Source organism: Felis catus, chromosome D4 (genome assembly GCF_018350175.1).
Source record: "Felis catus isolate Fca126 chromosome D4, F.catus_Fca126_mat1.0, whole genome shotgun sequence".
Classification (NCBI taxonomy): domain Eukaryota; kingdom Metazoa; phylum Chordata; class Mammalia; order Carnivora; family Felidae; genus Felis; species Felis catus.
This window is the reverse complement of record NC_058380.1, coordinates 47,551,482-47,570,281: the sequence shown is the minus strand read 5'-3', so window position 1 is coordinate 47,570,281 and position 18,800 is coordinate 47,551,482. Positions and strand designations below refer to the sequence as shown.

The following is an 18,800-nucleotide window of genomic DNA, read 5'->3' as shown; positions in this document are numbered from 1 at the left end:
ATAGGATTTACCAAACCCCTATGTACACTAGGGTTGTTATTTGCTTAGCTTGGGATCAAGTTCTCAGGATTAACATTGAAACAAAATGCCTGCTACTCCCCAGCTAGGGAGTTGGCCTAATGAGGCTATTTTAGAAGTGTTAGTTTAGAAAGAGCACGGTACACTGAGTCCATATCCTAGTCTAACCACTTACTAGTCTAGCCACGTAATGTAGCCTTATGTGAGCCATTTGCCTCAAGTTGAGTTTCTTATAGAGTGGGTAGCATACAGGCATACTGTTTCTCTTGTCTCCTTCTTACCAGTTAATACACATTCACTTATATGACAGTTGCAGACTGTTTTTCCTTAGGTAAAACAATTTTTGAAAAAAATCTTCAGAGAGATCTGAAGTCTTATGATTTCTCAGACATCACATGGGAAGAAGAATCCAAAGCTAATGTCTTGTTCTTCACTTTCTAGGTGATTTGAACAAGATAATTGATTTTCTAGGGGTGGGACAAAGTGGGAAAAGGAAGTTCAAGGCAAGACTTGGGAGCCCAGAAAGAGGATTCATGATACTACATCAGTCTCCATGAAGTAGAGTGATGGAGTGTGGAGTTATTGCTCTGTGTGGTATTGTGTGCGTGTTATTCAGAATGAATGAGCTTAACTTAAAATAGGAAGGTACTCTTGCTGAGCTTCCCCAGTGGTCTATTACTGGCGTGGAAGGTCAGCAAGTTGTTAAATTGAGTCATGAGGTACTGGTTAGATAAAAAGTAACTGAGCCTTATTTTCACTGTTATGGACATCTTCTTCCCTAAAATTAGTACCCCTTTAATATCAGTTGTAAACACTATTACCAAATACTCTGATTTCATAAAATAAGACGTTCAGGTAGGGAAATGCAGAGACCTGTATGTTTGAATGTTAAGAAGCCCAGTATTCCTATAGTGTTAGCAGATCAGAGGACTTGAAGACAAAAAATTGCTATCTCTTTGTTTTCTCTTTGTTGGAATATTCATTGAAAACATTTAAAGCCTTGGTTTTATTCAGTCACCACAGACTTTACAGATTTCAGTTTGTGTAAGGGGGGTGGCGATTTCCACGAGGGCACAGTTAACTTAGCAGATGCAATTTTACATCGTGTTTTCCTTTTTTTGTTAAATCCGTATGCATATTGTGAATTAGAGTTTATTTTTAGCTCTTAATGAGTTCTTTTCTCATCATTGTACTTTTTGTTGGAACTCTGTTTTCTACATAATGCTTTGGTTTTGAAGGGGGAGTGTATATGGCTCACAAGTCCTGTAATCCACCCCCAACCTCCTGTCCAGCTCAACAGAAATTTGCATTTTTGCATTTGAGGTGATCTCTTTATTTATTTTTTTTTACTTTGTAGACTAGTTGCGGTGATGTCCTTGACTCTCCACAACCTGTTTGACCTTTGGGCTTTATCCTGAGAAAGTCAAATTCTCCTTTTAAAGTAAGGTTTAAAGGAGGCACAGCAGCATGTAAACAGGCAAACCTGAGTCATTTCATTGTATTCAAGGTCACTGGAGCCTGAGGGAACAATTTTATTTCCCCACATTTTGATGCTTTAAATCCAGTCTTAAGGAGCCACCGGGTCAATAACACAGTGGCCTCCAAGGCACTGTTTTCTGAATCCTTTTTCCTAACCCTGGTACTGGTTCCTGAGAGCTTTTTTCATACCTCTGAAAGGAATTAATAGTTTGCTTTTCATCTACTTTAAAATGTATTGAGTAGGCTGGTTATAGTGTGTTAAATCAGTTCTCCCAGGGAGTCTGTGGGACATATCATCAGTATCAATGGTTTGGGGGCAGTCTTCAGTTTTCTTTGAAAAGATCAAATAACTGTTTTTATCTTTTTCTTTTTTATATTACTTTTATTTTTTCACTAGTCACTGATGCAGAGTTGTTAACTGTAATTGTTTGAAAGAATATCCAGTTGGTTTTATGTTCTCACCCTGCAACCTGTTAAGATATTTATGTAAGCTTAAAGGATTACAATGGGATATCTGTTCAAGTAGCTTTAAGTGGAAACAAGGCATGGAGTTTGGGAAGGGGATGGCGTGGCCAGGGTATCACTAGGTTTTAGGAAATGATATGGAAAGCCTTTGAATTACACCTTCATTAGCCTGTAGATTCTACATCCAGAGAAAACAGTTGCTTTGGGGACGGTAATAGTCTCATGTAGCTCCTGGTCACTTTGTGTTTCCTTTGGAATTTTGCTTTACCTGTTTTAACATAGATGAAAATGACAGAATGGAAGCAAAGGGACAGGTTAGCTCTGTGAGGAATAATGGAATCCAGGGTCTTGGGGCAAGAGGCAAGTCATTATGTCTGACTGTAATGTAAGATTTTAAATTGGTGGGCAATCATTTGATAAGATTTGATAGCTAATGTAGTTATCACTGTGATTAACCTTTAGTTTTTGTTTCTGGATATTCAGTCAAAAGCCTTGAGAATTGCTGGGAAGGAAAAGAAATTCTGGGTTAATTTCCATGTTTTAAGAGTGCAAGGGCTAAAAATGAAGATGTGCAAGTAGCATGGAATAGCATAATTGAAATTTTTAATCGTATGTTTAATCTTTCATATTCTGGAGGCTTACGAAAAAGAATGTGTCCCTCTCTCTTTCTTTAGAAGAATGCTGTTTAGAGTCAAACTTTATCTGAATCTCAGCTGATCTCAGAGGTATCTGTAGTTTTTACACCTTTGTAACTTACAACTGTGTGTAGAAGATAGAATTTTTTAAACACTGTATAAGTTCTACTTCCTTTTAGTCTCAGATGTAATACTTTTAGAGAAGAGCAGAGATCAAGAACCCAGATACAGTATAGAAGGTTTTGGGTTAAAGAGATTCGTATCTGTGTGTGTGTGTGTGTGTGTGTGTGTGTGTGCGTGTGTGTGTGTGTGTGTGTGTGTGTGTGTGTGTGTATTTTTTAATGTTGATTTAGTTTTGAAAGGGAGACAGAATGTTAGCGGGGGAGGGGCAGAGAGAGGGAGACACTGAATCTGAAACGTGCTTCAGGCTCAGCTGTCAGCACAGAGCCTGACCCAGGACTTGAACTTGTGAGCTGCAAGATCATGACCTGAGCTGAAGTCAGACACTTAAGTGACTGAACCACCCATGTGTCCCTGTGTTTTCTTGCTAGGAAATATTCTGGCTTGAGGATGATAACATTGGTAATCTAGATATAAGTGGAATACCTTAATAATGTTGGTGTTCATGAGGACAACTAGTATAAGCCCTTAATTTATGGATTTGTTTGGGGATAGGGTTTGACTACTGAGTAAGTGATCTGGCACAATGCATAAGATTTTTCAAGTTTTAATGAAATAAAGGAGATTAGTTTATGATATATAACTATTTAATCGCCTCCTTTTTTTTATAAATAGCAAGGAAGAAATTGTCAGCAACCACCTAAGAAAACTCCTTAACACTAAAGGCTATTGAATATTGGAATGAGCTGAAAGACTAGTGTTTAGTGAAATCTTCATTTGAGTGGTGTACTTATAATTGAATACCTGGCGTTTTGTATAGCACTTTACAGCGTAGGAGGCTCTTTAACATGACTGACTGGAATGTTCTGGTATGAATATATTTGTGTAACTTAACTTGACAAGGGCAAGGTGGATGGTAGAATCACAGGGGGTGAACATTAGAGTCCCTTTAGCCCAGCTTTATTCACGGATGAGGTATCATTTAACACATCTACATCTTAGGGTTTAGTTAGCAGGGAGGCCTTACGCTCTTAGCCCCCTTTTTCTTCAGGGGACACTTTCTGGCAAAAAGATGGATTTTTCTGAATGAGAAGACTTTTGCCACTTGTCTTTGCCCTTCTCTTGAAATGTGTTTACAGAGTTGCTGTATGATGTGACCCAAATAGCCTATAAGTTCTGTCTGTAGAAGTTGCTTCCCACATCAGATGGTGCTTAATATTTAATATGGTGCCATAAAAACACAGCATTTTCCCCAAGAATGAGCCTCCGATATGTGAACAAACTTCAGATATGTATTCAAGTAACTTCTGTAATAGCAGATGAAAGAAAGCATCATTTTAAAGTCCTTAAAATGAATTAGTTTAGGTACTTTTTATTTCTTTAATTTTTTTTAGTAATCGCTGCACTCAACATGGGACTTGAACTCATGACCCTGAGATCAAGAGTCACGTGCCCTTCGACCAGGCCAGCCAAGTACCCTAAAATTCTTTTCCCCACCATCCTGCTTTACAGGTTCATGGATACTTGAGACAATAAAATGACAGTGAGCTAAGAAGATTATTTTCATGTTTAGATTTTTCCTGTTTCGTGGGGAAATTGTATCCAGAGTTAGCAGCAATGGTCAGATATACTAAGTTGTGGAGTATATGACTTGGATATTTCATTTTCAATGCACTTTCTAGTCAGTGGTGAGAGAGAAGCCTCTGTGCTTCTCCAGGTCAGTATTGTGGTGCATTTACTGTGATGCTGATGTGGACAGTACCACATCACTTTTGTGTGCTAATGAGGCATTGTCTAAACAAAATCTTTTAAGCATTTGCCCTGTAAAGTGTTCATGTGACTTTTAAATTTGGAGGATTACAATAGTTCCTCTTTTCAACTTTTAAACTAGGTTATTTTGTCAGAGATGCTATGTGTGATATGAATGTGGCAATCATGGGAGCCAGACCATTTGTATTTCTTTTTAGAAGCCATCTGTTAATTGGCAGGCAAATTGCCCTACGGTCTCAGAGTGGTTTGCTGTTTCGTAGCTGTCCCTTAGCAAAAACAAAATGGATATTTTTGTCTGGTACCTCGTTGACTTAATTTGTAGCCATCATTCCCATCTGATCTGTAGCCTTTAAACTTTGACATTGTACTGCTGGCTTCCTCTACAGATTATGTTGTATTGGGATTCTTTTCTCCTTACTGCTTCAGAGAGGGCTTTCTTGAGGTCCTTGAAGCTGTGTCAGCAGTATTTAAATAAGTTTTCTTTATAGTCAGCATTTATATCTGAACCTGACCAAACACAATTGGTCTGTTTGGGGGTTCCTAAGTATAAAAATTAGTGCTTTTATGTGACTATTTTAAATTGAGAGGGCGAGGGAAAAACAAAAACATGTTCCTCATATCCTCTTGAAAACCTGCCTTTATTAAATATAAACTAAACAAAATGTGCTGTACAAAGAGAAAGAAAATCACATGTTATTTATACCTAAATCTTTGTGTCAGTTGGGGACAATGGATGTCCTTTGGAATTTTACTTCCTTTGTCTTTGCTAAAAATATCTCTAATTTAATTATGGTCTTTGTTTTTGAAATAAAATGAAGTGGAGAGTTGTCCCTGAGCGAAAGCCTTGTTACATATATTGTGGATACTTGATCAATGATATAGATAAGGTGAAATGATCCATGTTTTTACTTTATTTGAAACTCCTCCCTCCCCCCCCCATGATGTGATGCTATCCAGGGTCCCCTTCTAAATGATCTAGCCTTATCCCCTTTCTTTTTTTTCTGTTTTACTGTTTATACGTGTAGGACTTAGGTATGTGCGTGTATGCATTCAGAATTCATGTATAACCTTGTGATAGCTGCACAAAATTTCAAAATAAGGTTTAACACTTTTGTGTTCATTTGTGGTAATTAGTAACACTTTCTGTCCATTCATAAGAGCAGCTAAACTGGGGGGAGTGGAATTCAGGTATATATATTTTACAGCTGTGTAGAAGAGGTCTTAGAAAATTATTAAGAGTTGCCTGGGTAGTCATGTTTGGTTTTGCTCTCTGGTGCGTGGGGTTTTCCGTATCTATTAGGTGCATAGTGAATGAATATATTAGAGAGGCTGTTGGGTTGGTACTCTGTGTTGAGTGCTGAGTATTAAGGTTCAGGAGGTTCCTGGTCTCTTGTTACTCTTATGAAGGTGAGAAGTTATGCCATAGAAGTACTGAGCTGTTGAGTAGGAGGAGTTGCCTTTGATTACATTTCTGGCCCTTATTATGGAATGCCCACTGAAAGAAGAGAGTAATTTGTCCAAAAGTTCAATTTTCAGGATAGGAGACTTGGAATGGGTTAATCATGCTGCTGCTGCTCCTCCTCCTCCTCCTCCTCCTCCTCCTCCTCCTTCATAATATTTATTTATTTTTGAGAGAGAGTGCACAAAAGCAGGGGAGAGGCAGAGAGAAAGGGGGGCAGAGGATCTGAAACGAAGAAGACTCTGCGCTGATGGCAGCAGGGTCTGATGTGGGGCTCGAACTCATGAACTGTGAGATATGACCTGAGCTGAAGTTGGCCACTTAACCAACTGAGCCACCCAGGCACCTCAAGGGTTGATCATGCTTTACTCTCTACGGTAGGAGTAGAGGTGCAGAGGCTCAGAAAATGGTAGCATGAGCAAAAGGTTTGTGGAATAGGAAAATAAGGAATAGATGGGAGGTTAGCTGATTCAGACTGGGGCAGTTTTAGGGCCTTTTGAAAGAGGTTGTGGGTTTTTATCCTGTAACTTTTGTTTTTTTAGAGATCTCTGGGGATTTGACTGAAAAGGATTTGGGTCACGTCCCTTTTCTGGACTGTCAAAAACTTCTTCCTCGGTGGTCTTGATCCTAGATCTGTAGGTCCTGATTGTTCCAGGCTCCCAAAGTTAACCTCCCTACATTTCTCAGTTTCTCTCTCCTCTTTCTTAATTGTCCCTCCTTGCTTGGTGGGTGGGTGGGTGCTGCAGTATGACCACTACTGACGTTCGTGTGGGGCAGCCCTGCTCTCAGTCGGCTTCCTTACCTCTACATACCCCACGTGCTGTTCAGTCATTGTGCCGTTGGATCAACCATCTCCTCTGTTCTCTACACATTAGCTCTTCTCCATATGCCTATTTCCTTAATTTCTCTGTCAAGAAACTCCTAGCTTCTTCTGTGTTTCAGTCAACTAAATATATCTTTTGCAAGTTTGTCCTTGTTGAGCCTGAAACTCCGTGATTAACCATTAGGTGTTCATGTTCACTAGGTGCCTGCATCTCCCTTGTTTATTGTCTTGCTTTAAATTTTTGAGCAAAGATATTAAGAGGGCAGAGAGCATGTGGCATTGATCCCACCTGCTTTTCTTTAGCTAGGAAACCACACTGTGCGTATAAAAGCATTTTAATGCAATCTGCTGACGAGAGAAGTGTCTTGTGTGGGAGACAATTTTGGCAGTAGCAAACATGTTTGGCTTTAGCCATAAGAATTGCTTTCTGAGTTTCTGGAAAAAGAGTATGCAAATCAAGTCCTGTTTTAAATGAATCTTTTTATAATGTGGATATCTCTAATCTGTTTTGTAATGATGGATTTGTTTTGAGGATTTAAATGGTTTGTGCACCTGCAGGATGCCATTCCTTTTTTTTCTTTTTCTTTTTTTCTAAGGGTTTTCTTTTTTCTTTTTTCTTTTTAATCTTGATGGATTAAGAAAGAATGGTGAAATTCTAGTCAATCGATTACACGACGGAACAAAAAAAAATTGCAGGTATATTTGGAGATTATGAATATCCTAGTTGAAAACTTGTGAACTTTGAATGCAAAGCACTCTGCTTCAGTATTATGCCCAAACTTCGCCAAAGGCGGTTAAGTGTATGCTGGAAAGACCGACTTTAGAAAGGTCAATCCTGGCTTTGAACAACCAGCTAGCTGTGTGCCTTTGAGCAAGTTAATATGCATCTCTGGGCCTCTAAATTTATAATCATAAAATTGGTACAGATGTATCTGTACAGAGCTTTATTGTGAGAATTAAATATGAATATGTATAATGTAAGGCTAATAAGTTGATGGCAGTTTATAATTAGGCAGTGGTACTGTTTGCTTCTAGAAAGCTTAGATAAAAGCAAGTATGGAGAAGTAGGAGCAGACTTTCCCATAGACTTCACTGAGCTTTTCGAATGGGAAGGGTTGGGTTGGTGAACCTTTAACTGTGGATGAGAGATTTTATTTTATTAATTATTTATATTTATTTATTTATTTTACAAATTATTATGTATTCAAGAAGAAAATATTTCTCTAATAAGATTTCTTTTTTAATCAGGAGGACGTGGTGGAATTTGTAGACTGATGTTTCCCCTTGTTCCGGACAAAACAGGAGCTCACCATAGTGATTTGCAAGATTCTTTGACACAGTTTCAAAAAGGGCACTGAGTTAATTATAGTGCTTTAGGACCTTTAATTTTTTTCCTTGCAATATCAGAATAAAAAATAATGTCTTACACAGAGAGAAAAACAGATTAAGAAGCTGTACTGCTTTTTGATGGACTGCTTACCAGTATATATGTGTGTGTGTGTGTGTGTGTGTGTGTGTGTGTGTGTGTGTGTGTATGTGTGTATGCACGTGTGTAGATTGATACCAGCTGGTAGTGCAAGCAATAGCAGATGCCCTTTTTACTACTGCTGTTGTTAACTGGTTTCTCTCTTTGCCCCAGCAATATTTTGTGATGTATAGTTCTTTTGCCCTCATCTCAGATGATATTTGCTCGGATAATGCCATTGCCTTTTAAGAAAGCACAAGATAAAGCAAATAACACAGGCCTCTGTGTGTGTACAAAATTAATTACAAGAAATGTGTACAGAGTTAATTATAATTAACAAAGTAATGAGAATATGGCAGCAGACCTAGATCTTAAACTGAAAATAGTTTTCAGTTTTTCTGAGCCTTAGCTCAGATTTTTTTTTTTTTTTTCTCCCATTTTTGTTCTCATCATGGGGCCAGGGGCCGCTCCAGTATTTCAGGTAGGACTGCTGATTTTTCTTTGACAGCAACTAATTGCTGTCAGTAAGTGATGAGAAATGGCTTTTGTTTTTATTGTGGTGTTGAGATGCTACAATATCTCACTCTGTCTCTGGTTGGGGAACATCCAGTGTAAAATCTTATCCTAAGTTGTATATGCTAGAGCAATTAGTTTCTTTTCCCCACTTTGGATAAAGATCATATTTCCTTAATTTTCCTGGTCTTGGACGAAAGACATCTTAGTACCCATGTGCAGTACTCAAGAATTTAATATGCTGTTGCTGTTCTCGATAGCCTAAGACTGAATCGTGTGGGAGTTCTTAACGTTGTCTGAAATTGTGATGTATTAAGAATCCAGGGCTTCACCAACTTAAGCAAGGTCACGCTGCATTGCCAGCAGATTCATAATTACTGGGATTGGAACCATAGGAAAATAGAGCTCTACCAGTTGCATAATCAGAGGACAGATATGGCCATTAAAAGTAACTTGAAAGGAAGATGCCTTGGTGCTAGGGATGTTAACAGCTCCCTCTAGAATTAGGCTGCTTAGGTAATATTTACCAAATGATCACTATTTACAACTTGGATTTCAGCAGAAAAGTTACAATTTAAACTCTTATGTCTTATCTCAACATATCTGTGAAGTCCAGAAAACCATTTTAAAATATTGGGGCATTTTAGTCTTAGGCCAGCTTTATTAGCATTTGGGTGGAAGATAAGTCTCCGAATGAGCCATCTGTTTTCTGTATTATGTGAGCTTTCTAGGTTGAATTCTCCTTCCTTGTGCTAATCCCTGGTAATGTCCTTTGGGAAGCTGGTAAAAATGCTCTGAGCTTTCAGGGAGGCTGGCGTGTGTTCTGTAGTAATAGGATCTCACTAGTCCTCTGCCTCACAATTTGATCTTCCTCATTAGAGGGCAGTGAGGAGGACCTGTTTAATTTGACCTGAGTTAGTTGAGTGTTTAAATGAAAGGTCTTGCTGCATCTGGCATTCTGTATCTGAGGAGACTCAGGCCAAGTCAGGAATTAAAATTTGGAGCAAAAACGTGACTAGAAAGGGTTGCATCCCTCCATTCTCCTAAGATCCTCTCAAACCTTTACCCTGATGTGTGTGGTGTCCACATGGTTTTGTTACATATCAGATCTGAGATATTAAGAAAGCTCCTTTGTAAAGTCTGGTGCTGCTTGCTTTGGTGCCAGAGTCGCAGTGCACAGCCTGTCTGAACAGACACACATAACCAATGCCTAAGAACAGAAAGTCCATCTGAAGAAACACAACACATTGGCAACTTTATTGTGTGTTTGGGGGAGGGAGGGCTAGGTGGGTCTTTAAAAAAAAAAAAAAAAAAAAAAAAAATCCTTCCCCACCCTCCCCGCCCCCGCACCTCCTCCCTCCTCCGTCGCCCGGAATTAACTTGTTTTCCTAATTCAAATTATTTGCTTTTTTTTTTTTTTTTTAAATTAAAGGGTGAAGTTTTATATAGGGGCTGTGTTTGGAGAATGAATCTTTTCAATTTGCCTTTTTTTTTTTTTTAAACTATTGCATTATTTAACCTTAGATTGTAAATAGTCTTGCTTGTCAGAGAGGACCATAGTGACCTGTTTCTGCTAACTGTGAGGTTTAGAAAAGATTCATGCTGCTTTTGTCCTTTTTTATTTCATAAAACATTGCTACTGCTCTAAATGAAATAATAGATACACATCAATCAGTGTAGTCACCTTTTATTGTTGATTCAACTACCAGGTTTTTACAGAATTCACTCTGCATTTTATTTGACTTGTACATGAATAGTCTCGGCAGACTTAATTATATTAGTGAAAAAGCACTTTCAACAAAATTATATGCTGACATCCCATAATTCATACTTACAGATTTGTGAAACAGATTTATGTAAATCTATCAAATTACTGTAGGTGACATTATTTTTTAAAATTGAGATTTCATTTAAAAGGTATTTGTAGAATTTTTTCATGAGAAATCTTACATGAACTATTTAAAAAAATATCTCACATCGCTCCCTTGTAAGGACAGAACACTGTAACATTTGAGCACCTTTGTTCTGTAATCCATCTGGAACAATGTAGGGACATGGGCAGCAGGGCATCTCTCCTCTAAACCTAAGTTCGTGAAAGGCAGACAGCTGTTTCTTTGTTCATTAGCTCGTTTATTTGTTCAGTGAACATGTAATTAATAATCTGTGCTAGGTTTTTCTGTGTGGCTTGCCCTTGCTCAACAGTTTAGTGGGGGTTCGGGTGGGGAGGTATCCAAATTGACTCACTACCCATGTGTACTAAGATAAAGGTATATAATATAAGGGCTGTGGAAGGACTGAGGAGGATTGAACAGTGTGTATTGGGAGTGGGGCAAGTTGTGTCAGGAAAAGGGTCTTAGAGAAAGTCTCAAAGGATATGTGGGAGTTGGCCAGTTAGAGATGTGCGCAGGGAACTGAATGTCCATTTTAGGGTATGTGTGAAGTAGAAGTTTGCAAGAAGCCGATGATGACCTTGGAAACCAGAGCATAATTGGATTTGTCTTTGAGGAAGATCCATCTGGGGGCGCATGAGTGGTTCAGTTGGTTAAGTGTCCAACTCCTGACTTTGGCTCAGGCCATGATCTCATGGTTCACGGGTTCAAGCCCTGCGTCAGGCTCTGCATTAACAGTGCAGAGCCTGCTTGGGATTCTCTCTCTCTCCCTTTCTCTGCCCCTCCTCTGCTTGCTTGCTCTCTCTCAAAATAAGTAAACTTAAAAAAAAAAAAAAGATTATCTGGACAGCATCATGGTGGAGGACAACTGGTTTGGGAATTGACAGGAGTGTAGGGGAAGGGTGGTTGCTTATAGTATTGTAGCAGTAATCTGGGTTAGAATAGTACACAAGGACCTGTGTTAATCAGAGGAGGGGGAAGGAGGGGCAGATTTAGCTGGTAGAACTGGCAGGATGCGATACCCCTATGGAAGAACTTACACTCAAACTGGTCTATTTACACAGCTTTCCTGTTAGACTATGAATTACTTCCTTTGGGTCTTGGATCAGATGTTACCTTCAGGGTGAGGCCCACTCTGAGACCACTCCATTTACATAGCGTCCCTGTCCCTCTTCCCCACAGTCTCCTCTCTCCTTTTTCTCTCCTTAGCCCTTATTTTCTTCTAATACACTGTAGAGCTTGTTCTTTTGTCTCCTAGCAGGATGTAGGTTTTATAAAGAGGAACTTTTTGTCCCTGGGGACTAGCAAAAAGTAGACTTTCTATAATTGTTGAACAAATGAATTCTAAATGTTGGTGAGAAATGTGTAGGATGACTTATTTTAATGCAGAATTTTACTTTCCACAGTTCCATGTTGAGAAGGGTCTCACTTAATATTGGTTGGATAAAATTAATGTACCAGGTTTTATAATCAAGAATTATGGAGGTCTATTACCTTTACCTTTAAACCTGAGGGGGTAATTTGATATTCTGCACATTGGTAGTAATTTGAAATAGAAAAGACTAAGTAAAGTGACCTTTGAATTAAATGGGTCCAGAAGATTGTGTATTTTTAATTAAAATATGCAATTAAATTTTTAATTAAAGTATGCTATTAAAAGCAATGTAGGTGGCAAGGGAATGGCTGCTGCTTTGAATTACGCACAGTTTGGGATAAATTGGAGTTTACTGTGTTTCCCACCAGCATTTTGTTACTAAAAGGACTCTTCCTGTTTTCCTCTTCCTGTTCTGATCCCCGTGTGGCTCTTGATGGGCCTCGGTCCCATTCAGAGGCCTGTGGAGTGCTTCAGCTCTGTGCTATAGACCACTTGACTGTGGTTCTAAGGAGCCTGTTTATAACTGTTCTCCTTATGCCGGGAGCAGTTTACAAGTGATTTTTCTGTCTCTTGTGAAGAAGGGATCTTCTGTGGCATGTATGTTAGGTTAAAAAGGAGGATGCAAAACAAAAGGCATTCGCACACACAGTGTATAGAATGCATGGACTGAAGTGTGGTATTGACCCAGAGTTTTCAGTACATGCATGGAGGTCTTAGGCCATATAACTGTTCACATGACTTCCTCTGTAATGAAATTCTAGAATCCTTCTCTTCCCTGTTAGGACTAAGGCTTGGATTAATGGTTCCAAAATCCCTAAGAGCCTTGGGACCACAGGTAGCTTGTATAGATAGTTGGGGACAAGTGCTTTGACGTTATTCTTTATATCCAGTTACCAGAAGTTTTTTAGCCTTGAAAGACAGGATTTATTTGTCTTGAAGGATTTTTTGGGAGAGCCTTAGCTTTGTCATTGTGTTCAGTTCTAATCACACTGGGTTGCTTTTATACTTGGAATTTAAATGTAGAGCTTTATAATTTTTATTTTTAAAGAAAATGATTCTTGGTTTTGGGTTTATCAATATGCACATTCTAAATTCAGAATGATTTGAAAACCAGATTTGGATGATCTGGATAAATGATGCTTGGTTTCCATGCCTTCCCTGGTGGTTTATGACTGTTAGTTACTAGCTGATGAATACAAGAGTGGAAAAAGTGGATCCAGGCTAAATAATTTTTCTTGATTTTGACTCAGTGTTGCTTTTACTTTATAGAAATCTGCACTCACTTAGGATAACCTGAAGTAAAGTAGTCACTATATAAATAAGAGGCAATTTACTTTGTCATAGGAATGAATAATAGCATTGAAATTCATATATACAGAAACAGATATTTGCACATAAAGTATAGGAATTTGAGACAGTGAGCAGCTGTCTCAGAACAGTTTTTGTGGTAGACCCCTGTTAGAAAATGCCTGGTAACATTACCCTTCATGCATATTGAAGGTGGTCTGGGTTCATATATTAACCAGCTGTGAATTGAGCTGAGAAGAGCATAGCATTTGAGAGTCCTGGAATCAAGTCCTGACCCTTACTTCCTACCTGCTTTTTTGATTTGAGGAAGCTGATTGACGTTGCCTAGCTTCAAATATCCTCCTGTCTCCTTCACAGGAGAGGAAAATGAGTATCTCATATGATAAATGTGAGGCTAAAATTAAATAGTAAAATACCACATAGCTGAAAGATGAGACTGGAGGGAGTCTTGCCTATGTTGGTATCATCTTTGAAAGCTTTAAATTATTATAAGCATTCAATAAATATTTGCTGACTTGACTAACATTTTAAAATGAAAATCTCTGAAGTTCCTAACTCTCTTGTACTTCACTGCCAACATGCTAATTCAGCTACTATAGTGGATTTAGAAATGCAGCCTTTTTGCAGCAAATCTCTCCTTTCATATTATCTTCCTTAGAATAAAAGTAAAATTTTGCTTACTTCAAACATATTCTAATTGATGGGTGGTGCTCTTCCTGATAATGCCACTGAGCAAATTAGAAACTTTGTTTGTGGAGGAGAGGTCATTTAGGGATAAATATTTTGAGTGTAGTCAATTCACAGGTACTAGAAACTTGGCTGACTCATTACAGCTAGCCATGATTGCTGTGTGGGGTCAGGTCAAAGACCCATTTAGTGGATGGACCATCTGATGTGATGTTGGTGATAATAGCTTTGGTTAAATACGTAACACCACTGTGTTTCTCACTCATTCATTTAGCAAACATTGGGAGTGCCTACCTTGTGCTTAGGAGTAACCAGCCTGGGAGACAGCTAAGCAGGGACTGGCAGGGCAGGCTTACCTTCCCCGGTGACCCACCTCCAGCAGGTACTGCTGTGCCTGAGAGTGACCCCACAGGCCAAGAAACAGTTTCTCTGAAGTGTTGGATAAGATGAAGGTTTTAGAGGGAAGACATCTGAAACACTTCTACCTGAAAACAGATCTGTAAAAAACAGTCCTCCCACAAAGTTTCTTCCACGCCTGGACCCCTCAGCACGTGGCCGCTCTCAGGGCTTCCCAGATGCCAGATTTGTAGCCCCCGATTATCTCTCACATTAAAACTGTGATTCTCAAACTTGGCTGCTTGTTAGAATCGCCAGGGTTTTTTAAGTCTGTTACCAATGCTTCATAATAGACTAATAAAGTAAAAATCTTTGGGAATAGGATTTAGGCATCTGTTTGCCCCCCCCCCCCCCCCCCCCCCCCCGCCCCACCGCAAAGCTTTGTAGATGATTTCAGTGTGCAACCAGGGTTGAAAAAGCACTTTGATTAGAGGCTATTTAAATGCAGGTGTGAGGATAGTGTCAGGAGATAGGAGAAATAGACTCTTAACGTTGGTATAATTGATTATTTGACCTGTTTAGTTAGAGAAAAGCAATGTGACAAAACTGCACAATGTTTGGCTTGCCTTTCTTTTCCCCATTATATTTGTAGCATCTTCTTGATTTAATTTTGAAAGAATACGTGGAAACTCCTTAACATGTAGTAGATACATGTTATTTTTCCTTACTTTATCTTTTGACTAAAATAATCTACTTCCAACAGTAGCGAACATTTTCATCACTGCCTCACCAGCCTTGTTTGGATAGAAATTACTATCATTTTAGAATTTAGGAAGTAATGGCTCAGAGAAGTTAAGTAGCCTTCTTCAAAGTCACATAGCTAATAAACAGCAGAGGCAAGCTTAGAACTCCTGTGTGTCTGTTCCCAAAGCCCATGTTCTTTCCATCTTAACTGCTTCCTTGAGCAGCTTTCATGTTCATCCCATTTGACAATAGAGCTGCAGCACATTTTCTAAGAGGGCACTGTGCATGCTATAGACACATGGTAAATGTCAAATTAGTAAAAGGATGAATGCTTAAAATACAGTGGCTTCACATGGAACTTTTTAAAAATAGACCTGTGAGTAAAACAAAACTTCTGTGATTATTGTGAGAAAAAAAATAATGAGTTAGTTTTAGCTCATCCCTCACCTTTTTTTTTTTAAGTTTTTTATTTATTAATTATTTTTGAGAATGACCAAGAGAGTGTGAGCAGGGGAGGGGCAGAGAGAGTGAGAATCTCAAGCAAGTTCTGCACTGTGTAAAGCCCATTGCAGGGCTCACTTAAACTCAGGAAACTGAGATCATGACCTGAGCTGAAATCAAGAGTTGGACACTTAACTGACTGAGCCCCCCAGGAACCCCCTTCACCCTCTTTTTTTAAAAACAGGAAAAAAATGCAATTTGATTAGAGGGATACTTTAGCGATGATTACCCCAATTTTTTTTTTTTTTATTGAGGTAAACTGACATATTAGTTGTGGGTATTGTACAACACCCAAATTCTGATAGTGGTCCCAAAATATAATTACAAGTTTTCATAGTTCTTAGGTACTGTATTTAGTGTTCTCTCTCTTTTTTATATAGCTCTAGGGAACCACATTTGGATAACCGGAGTGGCTGTCCTAAATACCTGTATTCATAACCATATGTGCCTAAAGTGCCCCATCAAGGATGAAGATCCCTTAGTTTGCTGTGAAATTCATACAGAAGCGATACTTAATAAAAAGTATTTGGACCTTTACCGAACATCTTCCTGGAAACCCTCAATTCGTTTGGTTTAACTTTTAATAGACTAAACCTTTCTTATGTCCACTGTTGTTACCTACTCTACTGTAGCATTTTTTTGAAACTGTGAAACTTTCCCGTAGTTGAAAAATTGAGACCTTTCAGATTGGCTTTACTTACCTGTGCATTCCATTGATTCCAGCCTCTTGAATACCTTCCTTTTTTTTTTTTTTTTTTTTTTTTTTTGAGTTAGGACATCATTGAGCCAGGAGTTAGAGAGCTCAGATGATAGGGAAAAACAAGATTTTTAAGCAGCTCTTACTTGAGTAACTGTGTTTTATTATTTTTGTGTATACTTTCTTCCCTTCCTACATGTTCTCATTGTTCTTACTGGCTTGGATGTTCTCAGTGTAAATCTTCAGATTTCCCTGTATTCCTTATCTAGGTCATCAAATCTTTTTTAGAAAATTAGATTCAGTTTATTTGAAGAGGCCCTCCTATAAAATAAATGTCCATGTGCACACACGATTCTTCACCTTTTAAATGGAAATAATTGTATTTGGTAAAGGCTGTAAATTTGCCAGGGTACAAAGTACAGAACACTGACAGATTCTGGGTTGATGTGTGATGCCTTCCCATTTCTTGGGTAAAGAAAACGAAACTGAATAAGTCATGCCCGTGAAACCCACTCAGCAGCTCGGCAGAGACTTGCACCCACAGTCTCTGAAGCTGAACGTTGCATTTGCTGAGGGGTGCTCTGGCTCAGGCAGGACATGTTTGATGGAATGCTTTGGAGGTGTGTGTGCGTGCGCGTGTGCACTTTAAATGCACAGCTTGCTGAGTTCTAACTGATGTTTAAACTTGCAAATGTAGTAGACAGGAGATGAAAAAAAACACGTGTATATTTCTAGAAGAATTAACGTAGACTTCTTTTTACTATTGAGAAAATGTGCTGGTGTTAATGACAAGACCATATGCCAAAATGAGAGTGGATCGCTGGCATCAGTGGTGTAGAACTAATGTATGCCTTTTTCTCCTTCCCTTTCATTAGGGCAGAGCTTGGGATATGGCTTTGTGAACTACATTGACCCTAAGGATGCAGAGAAAGCTATCAACACCCTGAATGGATTGAGACTTCAAACCAAAACAATAAAAGTATGTTTCAGTTTTCTTCATACCTACCTGCAGAACAGAGATTAAAAACAATTGAAGTCTTCGTGTAGTTCTTTCCTTTATTCATTTTGTGCCCACATAGACACTTCTCTGGGAGACATAGCAGAATTTTTTGTTTGTTGCATGACGGGGGAACCTGTTCACGAGGACTTCATGTAATCACTCCTTATTAACAAGGCGGCAGCAGCAACTTTCTTAGCTAAGTACTTTGTGAAGCCTGCTGAATTAAGTCTCCTTCCTTTATAGTGAATTACTTGCCATATAACTTGGGGAAACCTTAGGCCAGCTCTTTGAGCTCAGGGGTTGGCAGAGTTGTTCTCTAAAGGGCCAGGTAGTAACTATGTTAGGCTTTGTGGGTCATATAGTCTTTGTCACAACTTCTCAACTCTGCCCTTGTGTGAGAGCAGCCATAGCCAATGACAATGTGAACGAACAGATGTGACTGTGATCTTATAAAATTTTATTTGTGGAAGCTGAAACTTGAATTTCATGTACTGTTCATGTGTCACAAAATAGTCTTTTTCTTTTGTCCCAGTCATTGAAACATATAAAAATCATTCTTAGCTCATGGCCATAAAAAACAGCTGGCAGGCTGGGTGTAGTCCTTGGGCTGTAGTTTGACTCTGCTCTGACTTTGAGGAGACTGACTAGATGAGCTTACTTGCCACACAGGTTATTTTTCCTGTTACATTTTTCTTTTCAAGACAAATGGTAAATAATTTGTGGATATTTTCCCACTTTTGTGAATTTTCGAAATGCCAATGTAGATTGTATCTGGATAAGAATTTAATCCAGTTTGCAGTATAGATTTCTTTTCCTTTACAGAATAAAAGGGATGTTGCTTCTGGCAAACGCTTAGTGCACGTGCCATCAATTTCCCCTCTCCTGCCCAGTGCAGACATTGCCAATCAATCATGGCAGTCTTTCTCCACTCAGTCTAGATGTGGCTCCCAAATATTTTTCAAAATAGTGTTCCAGACAACCTCTGTCAATTGACTCAAGTTGGAACCTATTTCCCACCCTTGATTTAAGAAGTCAGCTCAGACGATAGCCTGAAGTGGTGAGGGTAAGTTAGTCAAGGCTGACTGTGGCATCCATCTTGCTTACAGACTTGTCTAGATTCTGCTCATTTTTTCAGAAATCTGGAAATGCAGTGTCATCTTTGTGCTTAAAAGTTGCTTCTCTCAGAATTGTTAACTAAAGTAATTCATTAGCTCTGGGTAGTTTTGACACCTCATTCTTTATTGGCCTGTAGGAAGAATGCCTCCCAGCTCTGTCTTATCTAAAGGGAACTGTATGGGGTAGCTCCCAAATATACTTGGATGTAAGATGTCCAAGAATTCTACATGTTTCTCTTTTAAAAATTTTTTTTTATTTTATTTTTGAGAGACCGTGAGCATGGGGGAAAAGCAAGGGGGGTGTGGAGAATCCCAAGCAGACTCCTCACTGTCAGTGCAGAGCCCAACTTGAATCCATGAACCGTGAGTTTATGACCCAAGCTGAAATCAATAGGTGGCTG

At 38.9% G+C, this 18,800-nt stretch overlaps 1 protein-coding gene across 21 annotated transcripts in view; it reads left to right on the top strand.

Moving 5' to 3' along the window:
* Nucleotides 1-18,800, top strand: part of ELAVL2 (ELAV like RNA binding protein 2) — a 201,205-nt gene that overhangs the window by 143,851 nt on the left and 38,554 nt on the right. For all 21 annotated transcript variants that reach the window (XM_019816051.3, XM_045043762.1, XM_045043761.1 and 18 more), the window contains one exon: nt 17,160-17,263. In XM_019816051.3, the coding sequence (XP_019671610.1) occupies nt 17,160-17,263 (104 nt within the window). The remainder of the gene's footprint in view (nt 1-17,159; nt 17,264-18,800) is intronic.